General features: G+C 32.9%; 1 protein-coding gene across 1 annotated transcript; it reads left to right on the top strand.

The window, feature by feature from the left end:
• The first annotated feature begins 2873 nt into the window (after window positions 1-2873).
• On the top strand, window positions 2874-10416 carry LOC124374334 (ionotropic receptor 25a-like). The gene is made up of 2 exons (XM_046832567.1): window positions 2874-2987; window positions 10186-10416. The coding sequence occupies exons 1-2, from the start codon at window positions 2967-2969 to the stop codon at window positions 10414-10416; spliced, it is 252 nt and encodes an 83-aa protein (XP_046688523.1). The 5' UTR covers window positions 2874-2966.
• Window positions 10417-11593: the final 1177 nt, after the last annotated feature.

Here is an 11593-nt window from a genome sequence, read left to right as displayed (position 1 = left end):
CGAATGATGATAAGTTGTTTTGGTTAGTATTTTTCCCCAGGTCAAGGCTAAAGTAATTTGGTTCAATGTTTTGGTTTACCTGTTGGATTCCATTGTCAGGCTGTGGGTGTGGGTTGGGCTGCTGCTAAATAAGTTGGTTGTGGACGAGCTGCCTTTGGTCCAAGGTATTCATATTGTTATCACTGTCTTTCACTAGGACAGGAAGATATTCAGGGTCCATATCTGAATCATGACCTCCAAAACAATACACTTGATTCACTACCATTGTCGTCAAATTCACTATTATCCTCCTCTCTTCAACACCCACTGGCTCTGTACCTGTACTCGCAGGGTTCCTCTAATATTCTGTTCACAAAATCCCCTAAATCCTCGTCATCATGTCTCAATCGACCCGCACTCATTTTTGTAACAGCACTAAAACTCAAGATTATGATCTAGACAAAACGAATAGAACACGAATTAGCTGGAAACTAGATATAGAGACTTGGCTGTGCCATGAGAGCCACCGGTGGTCCACACAATAAAACAAAACAAACAGGGTGACGAGAATTGGCGGGAAATTACATAACCAAACTAAAACAGCTGGTTAAGTTAAAAAAAAACCACTCAGATGGAAGCAGAAAAAGATTTGCCCAGGCCATGATGAGCCACAGGTGGTCCTTCAGCTACAACTTTTAATACAATTGGCCTAGGACCGAATCTTGTTGATTATAATACTCAGGAGACCGTATTTGATCACATGGGATGTATAACCAATGATAGTTCAGTTATGACGTTCCTGGCCACCGGTGGCTCTCATGGCGTCACGTATAGAACATAGTGAGAGCCACCGGTGGTCCTCATGGCAGTCAACGTGTTAATAATATTATATTATTCTGGGCAGTGAATTCACACAACAAGATTAATGCCATTTTTATACAATAAAATAAAAGCTGCAGGGCTCACAGAAAAAACAAGAATTTTTTTATAGAAAATTGGATTCACAAGCTGAGGACTCTCTTTTTATAAAGATCTGTGCAAAGCTACAAAAGATGGTGAACCTAAACTGTGTTTTGATATGAAGCAAGTTTCAGTCATTACCTCATACTCCAATACAACAAGTCTATTATTCTCTAGGCAATTAAGCTTATATAATGTATGTGTAAAGGATCTTAAAACAAAAAAACCCAACTTTTATTTGTTTGAATAGAGAACCAAGCAGACCGTGAAATTACTGAGCTAGCACCAGCTTTAATAAATAGTTTGAATAGCTTAGACCTTTCAGGAATCAATAAAATAAACTTATTTGGTGATGGTTGCATTGGGAAAAATAAGAACAACGCATGTCTTATGCACATTTCTAGCTTTAAAGTCAGGCAGTGTAAAAACTTATTTCTCTTATATTTCCAGTTAGAGACCATTCTTTTTTACCGGTTGATAGAGTTTTAGGTTTAGCTAAAGGGTATTTAAGTAAGAAACTGATCATTATTGATAATACTGACTACTATAAACAATACACAAAGGTTGGAGAAGTGAACAACCTAGGTGCTGATTGGGAACTTTATGATATAAAAAATCCTTGACAACTGCCTGAAGAACCTCCCTAAAATTAGTGATAGAAAAGAATTTTCATCACAAAGAAAATTATAAAAAATGGGGATGTAAAAATTTAAGTTAAGGATTATAAATTTTACAGATTCTAAAAAGATTTGGTATCCTATAATCTTATAAAAAAGGCATTCAAATGGGCTAGTGTTTAAAGGTTGCCATTGGGTAGGATCCTTTTGGTGCACACAATAAGTGCAGTAAGAAAGGACGTTGCTGAACTTCTGAACAATTTGCTAATTGGAAAGACGATAAAAAACTGTCATCGTACAAAAAAGTTCGTTTTGATTTACCTAAGGGTAATGAACAAGATATTGTTGAAGAACGTGATCGCTTGGAAAGTGACTATGCTATCCATGTTTAAAAAAAGTAATGGATTTATTGTGCATACTAACATTATGTGCCTTTTAGCTATGTGACTAAAATTTAAAAAAATTCTAATAAAAGAGTGAGAAAATAACCAAAATGTCCCACTGAGAAAAAATGGTTAATGTTTAATTATATTTATTTGTATTTCCCTTCATTAATTTGGAAGTTTTTCACATATTGCAATCCATGATGATGGTTTTGAACCTCTCAAAATACCAGGTCACCAAATATTCTGATCACATTAGACCTCTTAACTGATGGTTTTACACACCTGATGTACTGGTTAATTATAGTATTATGTTTTGGATATAATTTATTACAAGATTGATATCATTGCTATTTCTTCATGTGGAAGTTTTCACATATTGCAATCCATGATGATGGTTTTGAACCTCTCAAATACCAGGTCACCAAATATTCTGATCACATTACACCTCTTAAACTGATGGTTTTGCACCTGATGTACTGGTTAATTATATTATTATGTTTGGATATAATTTAATTACAAGATTGATATCATTGCTATTTCTTCATGTGCACTTATTATTGGTATTTTTATGCATTGAGTTAGACTTTTGAAAAAACCATTTTAAGTGTGGCAGATTTTCTTATTTTATTAATAAAAACCTTATTGGTTGACATATTTAACTAATGTGATTTAAATAAAATAAATCAAGTGAAGATCCACATTTATGCCATGAAGTGAGAGTTCTGTCACATTAATTGGTTGCATTCACATCAAAGTGTTAAGGGGAAATTGAAGTGTTGTGATATCCTTTTCAATAGAATATATTCTTAAGCTTAGGAGGTTGTAATGAGGCTATTTCTATTCCACAACTTTTACTGTTTAGACTTGTAATAGGTTGCATATACAGGTTGAAATATGATTCTAGTTTTTCTGATGTGGGCGTTTGGACCGCTACAGTCCTTACAGTTACCAGAACAACAGAGACAAATACAAATATGATGATGAACAAAGGGAGTTCAACCTGAGAGAATGTCTTTGGTTCTGTATGACATCTCTGACACCACAGGTATGTAGCCTAATGTATTAGACATGGTGTCAGCTGATGTGCAGAAAGCTTATATTCACTTCAGCAACTGGAATAAATGATTAAACAATAGTGTTTGCCACAACCAAGACTTGTAATGGTATGTAATGTACTACAGTATAACATTAATCATAACTTCCCAATAACATAGTATAGAAATTATCGATTTTCCATGGCACAGTGCCTGTTTAACATTTTATAACACTTAAACATCTGCATAGTTTAGTTTATTCTGTCCAAGGCCTAGTTTTATTATATGCAATTTATCTCTAATTCAGTATAATATGTTATCACAACTTAATTAATAGCAATATTTACATAGAGATAAATATGCATTTTACTATTCTTCTAATCCTGTTTCTTTAAGGCGATAAACTGTTCAACTACACTGTTTCATGTAAACTCTTTGCATTTCCTCGTCTTCAATACTGCCAAATTGCAGTGTCTCTTAGCACTCCTAATGACAGTTCTTATGAAATATAATTTAGAAATAAATCTCTCTGCTGTTGCTGTTGTAACAAAGCAAAGTTGTAGATATCAGAAAGTCATTTTACTATGCAAACATTTTGCTCAACAACTAAACTTGTTACTTCCCTGACGTTTTTCTTTTGGGTGTAATGATCTAAAAGATAATACCTTACCAACCATTGGAGTTGGAAACGTCAGCTGGATAAACAAACATTCCCTTGAAATGTACATTTTCTCTACTACCTCTTCATGTAGTATAGCTGAAATGCATCTGTGAGATATATGTATTGTGTTCACCAACTTGTGATATGAAAGAATAGTTAAAATATTTCCATAACCCATCCCAAGTTTTGAAATCATATTTGTAACGGTTTTATTATAATGCCCACATGAGTGCCACCACATAGGATCAAGGGGGCATGCCCCTCACCCTGTAAGAAGAGAGAAAAAAACAATAATAAAATAATAAAAGCAGGTTGGTTATTTGATGTATAAGTCAATGTAATTAAATATTGCCTTATACATGAAAGATGTTTAAGCTAATCCCTCAAAACCTTCTACTCCCCCTTATTAGATCTTGCCCCCCCCCTGCAAAATTCTCTGGCAGTACACATGGATGTCCATATTTGAAATTAAATACTTTGATTTCAAATGCTTTTATCAGTCTTCAAACCTATGGTCAACTGCAAACTTCATCAAGTAAGCATTTGACTGATTCTTTCTTATGTTTTTCATATCACAAGGTACGTTCCAAGACTGAGTATACTGTTTTGCATCAGTTAAATAATGAAAAATGTTTCTTCTTAAATTTTTTAAATTTACAAAAGCTCGGTTCATATAAAGAAATGCATGGTATAAAGCTGTTTCTTTTTGGAAAACTTTGCCAATATTTTTCAAATACTTTTCAGGACAGATAAAAGGAAGAATTCAAACTGTTTCAAAATTGTTTCTAACTGTCATTGTTCCTTAAATACAAAGTTGTTTTAGAATAAGATTTTTTAAACAGATGTGTCTTCTTTAATGGCATTATTAAATCCTGCCACCGAGGCAAACTTTCCGCTAAAGTAGATATATACAATTTCTAAAACTATGTCTTAAAATTATTTAACTTCAGAATTATGGGAAACATTATAATTCATTACCAGATTTAGGTTATGAGGTTATGAGGTGTACAATACATGTACTCTGTGTTGGAAACCAGAATTTAAACTTTAGTTGCAGACAAGAAATAAACAGCGCTTGTTGCAGGTGCTCCATTATGGAGCTTTGAAATGTGCAACAAAATATTTAAAGTATTTCCAGGGTTATAAGTTAACTGTGTAATGTTTTCAAGTTTTATGTTAGTGTAAATGACAAAACTTCAGCTTCAAAAGTCCATTTAGGCAAATGTCTTCAACCTGGCTGTGCCGATCCTCCGGTAGATTGTCAAATTCATTTGTCGTTTTGAAGTCCCACAATTTTTACAATATTCAACATAAACTAAGACACTTAGAGGATTACTGTCATCATTGTCCTAAAGTGGGGGTGTATTATCACTATTGACCGGGTCTGCAGATGTCAAATAAAAACATTCTTTACTTTCCACATGATCTTCGCAGTTTAAATTAATAGTACTACCACTCTGAATATAGTAGTATAAAAACTTGTAAGATTAAGCTTTATTTACAGTTTAATAAGTGTTATAGGTCTGAAAAATGTTTTATTCTATATACTGTTACTAGACGAATACCTTTAGTTTTCTACAACAGTAATTTCTTAAAAATAATGTATAATTAAAGCATGAATGTAAAAGGATAAAAACTAATATGACTGATTTTCTCTGTATGTTTTGTGATATATCTGTGTGTATATGGTTACAAAATGTATAATAAGTTAAAAATTGAGTTGATTCAGCAGGTTTTAAAGCAGGTATTAATTTGAGAATGCCTAATATCTCGGCAAAAACTGTCAGTGTTCTTCAAGAAATGGTGCATAGAGCAATTGGAAGATAGTTAAGGATTTAACAAATTAAACTGAGAAATGAATTCATGTAAGAATTTAATTCCTGTATAATGTAGAGGTAACATCATATTTTACATATCTTAATATTCCTATTTATTACCTTCAAAATGTGTCAAATACATGTCCATATCAAGTTGAAAAAGTTCAGAAAATTTAAAACATAAATGTTTGTCCTATAAAATAACCAAACTTATAGGACACTTTGGGGTTCTGAATGTTTCATCTCACTATTTTAATTTATGGTTGAGGTATTATTTTGTACATATGACCTATTTGTAACAATATTAGTACGTTAATTAAAAGGTAATGTTGAGGGGTAGATGAGCTTTGTTATGTCGGTCATGAAAAGTTCAAGATGAGAAATACAGACTACAAAATATGAAAAAATAAATATTACACAAATGAGACTCTTTGTTCTATGGCACTTATGGACGGCAGCAGTTTGGTGCCAGATGGAGATAGTCAACAGCAGTTGACTTCAAAACACATTACACATTCAAATAAATGTGACTGGTGGTTGTCCCATCTTTAATATGACTATACTCTTGGCTCATACAGTGATAGTGATATTGATATCCACTTTGTTTGTTTTTAAAATTTTCACAAGGTAATGGCATTTAAAAAAGAGTAAAAAGGACAATCTATCAACTTTTTGACCAATAGGAGTCTTAAATGATTAGTATTCAGAAATAGAAGACTACAGCAAATTTACACTGCTTAAAATTATGGGAACAATTTCACTAAGATTAAGTTCAGTAGGGTTCTTACAAAATTTATTTACCTACAATTATGGGAACACTTATATAAACAGTGAAGTTCAATGGGGTTTTCATTTTGGCTGTTTGTGCTTTGTACATCAGCCACTACATGTCTCATCAGTTGTTTCCCACTGTCAAGTTCCGGTAAGGTTACCTGGGTATTGCTGGGAAAGAAGCAAATTGGTTTGGGTTAATAGCTACCTTAGTGGAAGGAAACAAGTGGTAGAAGTAACCTGTAAGATAAATGACAAAATTACCAAAGTGAAATCTGGAGCTCTGTCTATGAATACAGGAGTACCCCAAGGATCCATATTCGGACCAGTGCTCTACATACTAAGCACTAATGACTTCCTAACATATCTAGGAAAATTCTGTGAAATTATAATGTTTGCTGACGATACTTCTCTAATCACTGCTAGCAAAGAAATAGAAGATCTTGAAATAAGCCCCAACACTGCATACAATATGGAAAACAATAGTGCCTTAAAAATGACCTAGTTCTGAATGAAAATAAATCAAACTAGCTTATATACATCGCAGGTCAAAATAATCACCAAGGTCTACCAGAAATTGAAACATTAAGTTCTACTAAATATTTAGGCATTATCCTCGACAACAACTTGTCCTGGACATCACTTGTTTGTAAACTACTTATGCCAAAAACTTAGCTCTGGCCTCTATGCTGTAAGAAGAATTATACAGATAAGCAACAAAGAAGCAGCTCTGACAGCGTACTACTCGTTGTTCCAGACACATCTTACATATGGACTAGCGGTATGGGGAAGCGGAAGTGCAACAAATTTTCAGCGAGTGTTGGTTATCCAAAAGAAAGCCATAAAAGCATTAGCAGGACTAAAACTCAAAGACACGTACAGAGAAGCATTTAAAGAACTTAAGATATTGACAATAACTTCAATGTACAATCTGTGAAGGGAACTTATTTGCACTACACACTCATTCGGTTGACCCTCTATGAGAAAAGAAAGCCTTCCTACTGTGGTGCTATCTTCTTCAACCGGCTGCCACATGCCCTGCAGCAATTACTTAAGAAGAACTTGAAGACTGCATTAACAACATGGCTCCTTGCTCGATCCATATACACAGTGAAGGAGTTCCTGGACTGGAGGAGCCAATAAAACACTACTGGACTTATTATTTATATTGATTTAAAACCTTATTTAAAACTTGTTATCTTGACTCAACACTGTACTCAATGTATATGTGATGAAAGAATGATTTGATTACCTTTTTAAATATTGTGTACTTATTTTGCAACTTTTAATCTGTTCACTCTATTCTTTTTCTAGTTTCCTTTTCTTAGAATTGGTTTTATATTTTTGCTTGTCCTTCATTATTGTTATTTCAAAGTAAATATCCCTTCAGAAAAATTTGAAACATGAACAGTTTGACACTACAACACACAGAACTCACTCATGGAATGAACATTCATCGCTAAAATGAAGCAAAAGTACTGATTCGGACACTCCCCATCACAAAGGAGATGTGACATAAATGATGTGTTATATGAAGTTGCATCAAGAAGACAGTTAAGAAAGCCGTACTTGTGTGTATATAAGTGCACACTTTGTTATGGAAAAGAGTTATTTTTACTGTCTCTTTCAAATTTTGTTATTTTTATCTATTGTCAAAGAATTGTTTTTTATTTAAAATGCCTTTGATTAAATTCAAATGAAACAAACTGTCTATTTGTGTGTCCAGATATTTCCTTGGTACAATAAATACTGGAATATAAAACAATAAAATACTCAAAGCGGGTGGTGACATGTAAAAATAAAATGCAGTAGCTGCCTGTACTGTGCAACTACAGCGTATTCACCAAGGTGCTAACACTCATGATAGAGGACCAAGAAATTGCTGACATCTAGTAGAAAATACCAGAGACGTTTCACACACACACACACACACACACACACACGCACACGCACCACGCGCACACACACGTACGCACGCACACACACACACACACACACACACACACTTTAAAGCTTTATTTCTCTTGGTTTGAGGGTCTGTTAAGGTATGGAATAATCCATTATGGGGGGGAGTAATGAAAATTTTTTAAAAAACCAATTCGTATGACACAACGATTTGCTATTAGAAATGTTTTTAGTTTTAAAAAATTTGATAGAGTTTCTCATGTATTTTTTTGAAAACAACATATTAACTTTAAATAAACTATATGTATTATGTTCAGCAATTCATATGCACAAACACATAGATAAGTATCATATTAAGGAAAACAGGGTCAATACAAGATCATCAGATATATTGTCAATTTTTGTCCCATGTTTTAGAAAGGAAATCGCTCGAAAACAATTTTTGTTATATTGGACCAAAAATAATAAATAAATGTATTTTTTAAATTAGGAAAATGACATAATATTTGATTCGAGACCCAGATTTAAAATGAAGATTAAAATGTATGTCGCGGAAAGTAATGAAAATTATATATTCTATTAATACTTACATACTATTTTATGTTGTTTGTTGTCTGTTTGTGTTATATTTTTGTTATATAATTATTTGTTTTTTAAATCTATTTATATATTTTATGCTTGTTGATATTTTGAATATTGTTTGTTGATCTTACTGTTTTGGGTTGTTCATGGGGATAGAAAGTGTTTCTGGCCAAAAATTTGATATTTGATATTTAATATTTTATTATTTATATATTTATTTGTTAAAACTTAATATATTTTATGCTTGTTAATTTTTTTACCTCGTTTTTGTGAGATGGTTCTTGTTAAAATCTGGATTGTATAAGTAGTAAATTAAGTATATAATTATGGACTGATAGTAAGATTATAGTATTTGTGCACCATGGTGGAAGAAAAACATAAAAATAAGAAAAAAACCTTGAATTGCCAAATGCATGTATATTTTTGCCTAAGGTATTGCATTATATTGTAAATAAGTCACACGTGCCTTCCAAGCACCTGACTCTGTAAATGTATGTACATTTTTGAAATAAAGGTTTTTGTAAACTCTGTAAACACACACACACACACACACACACACACACACAATAACTAACACTCTTGTAGAACTTAGTTGTGTCATTGTAGATTGTTATGTTGCTAGGTTCATTGCTTTGTTTTATGTTAGCCTTCTTCAGTCAAGGTATGAATGGAGTTTTAGCAGTCTGTTATAACTTTACTGTATTAGAAAACTACATAATCAATAAGATTGCAGTTAATAAGAACTAGCACAATATGCACTGCATGCTTGTTCATGAAGTACTTTACAATAGTTATGTTAAAACAACTTTCATATTATGGTAGCCATAACACTAGAGGTTGTTGTGGAGTACAGTATGAACTTTGGTCAGTGCATAAACTTAGATACATATTATGTTTTATAACATGCCAGTTGAGTACATTATTTTTATCTTAATCCATACAATATGTTTCAAAAACTATTAAAAAATTGTGATGAATCTTTTCAATATATGGTCAAACTGGACTTCAATGTGCATTATTTTCTAAACAAAACCCCCTTTTTTAGTCTGTAGACTGAGACAGTGATATTGACTTTAAAACTGATAACTCACAAAAAGATAGGGAAAACTATTACCACTAGCTCCTCACCTCTTCTTTCCCTTTTTAGTTTATAGCTAAGCACAACACTTCACATTAAATTGTTTTGCCTTCTTTGTTGGAATTCCCTAAGAGCATCGTCAAAGTCCTCATCAAGATAGCATTTCTGCATTTGCATTGAAATTAGTAATTATAATTATTATAATTCAATTTAATTTTCTGTTTACCACCTTTAGGTCCAGGCCTATTGTTAAATCCCACCACTTAGTTTGGGTAATCCCAAAACATTAGTCAGAATATGGTTTGGTCCTAATTAGTTTCAATTACTTGGGTCTATTTCATATTATGCTCATTAAGTACATCCAACATACCTAAAAACCTGAACTACTTTCTCAGGGAGGAGGAGAAGCACCCAAAAACTTTTCTGGACGTTTGGTGGCTGCAACTTGGTGGCTATTTGGGTTTATCATCATTGCCTCATACACTGCGAACCTTGCTGCATTTCTGACAGTGTCACGGCTGGACACTCCCATAGAGTCATTGGACGACCTGGCCAAACAGTACAAGATACAATATGCTCCCCTGCAGGGCTCCTGGGTCCAAAACTTATTTCAGGAGAATGGCTGACATAGAAGACAGGTTTTACAAGTGAGTTTTGCACTATGAGCTAAAAGCAATAAAAGTCAAGGTCAGGGGAAAATTGTACTCTAAGAGACAGATGAACCGTGATCAGAAATTAAAGCTTACCCAAGTAGTGTGGAATCACTTTTATTATTGGAAATTAATTTTAAAATATATTTTACATTTCTTCATTTTAGTAAACGTGATAAAAATAAATACAAATAGAGTAGAAAAACTATAGACAATTTTGACTAGTAACTAATATTAATTCTTCCCAATTCTCCTTCTGTACTGATTTATGATAACTTCCAATAAGTTTAAAGAAAATAAAATGAACATAAATGTAATACAAATAAAAAAGAGATAACATGTGTAATCCCTAACCACATAATTTTCATAAATAGGTCAAAGTTAATGGAAAGTTAATTATAGTTATAATAGTCCCAAAGTCACAGTTTTCCTAATAGTCAAAATACTAATTAATGCGAAAAAAATATTTCCTAGGTTGAAAACATTAGAGAAGTAAAATAAACCAAATATAGTGATATATCATAAGGTAGGTTACTATTCAAATATAATTTTATCTAATTAGCGGTACAACAAAATAACTAAATTACATTAGAAAAAAATTACAACAAGGAAATCACAAATGAGGAGATTCTCGGACAAAGAATACAGAGGACATGTTTCCCTTTCCTGATAATTGTTGTTTGTTTATGAACTGCCCTTAGTTACAAAGAGCAACTCCTTAAAGTTTCATCATCCTGAATCTTTGCTTTATCACAAGAAGGGGTAACTTAAAAGACAAGTTGGGGCACATTATGTATTAGGGACCAGTTTTTATAAATTTTTTTGCATCCAGGATTGGATATATTGACTAATAAATTAAATATGGTTTAGTGTACCTCTCTGGCTGGTGTGCCACAGATAATCCATGTAATGGGGTTAGTCAGTTTCCTGTTCATTGGAAAGAATGGCACTTATTCCTCTGATCTGAAAGATTAACCAGAGAATTGTTACAGCATATGGAAGAAAATGAGCTTGAATAGCAGCATGAGTGAATGTGGAAACGAGCCAAATTGGCTGTCTGGGACATACCCAATCAGTGACGAAAGTAACACCAAGATGTGGCGATCGCATGACAGAAGCTGCCTTTCCTCTCACACTTGAAGATGCTGTAAAA

The sequence above is a fragment of the Homalodisca vitripennis genome, unplaced genomic scaffold, assembly GCF_021130785.1.
Source record: "Homalodisca vitripennis isolate AUS2020 unplaced genomic scaffold, UT_GWSS_2.1 ScUCBcl_7969;HRSCAF=15882, whole genome shotgun sequence".
Classification (NCBI taxonomy): Eukaryota; Metazoa; Arthropoda; class Insecta; order Hemiptera; family Cicadellidae; genus Homalodisca; species Homalodisca vitripennis.
Note: the sequence above shows the minus strand (reverse complement) of the source record. Positions and strands in the feature narration are given on the sequence as shown.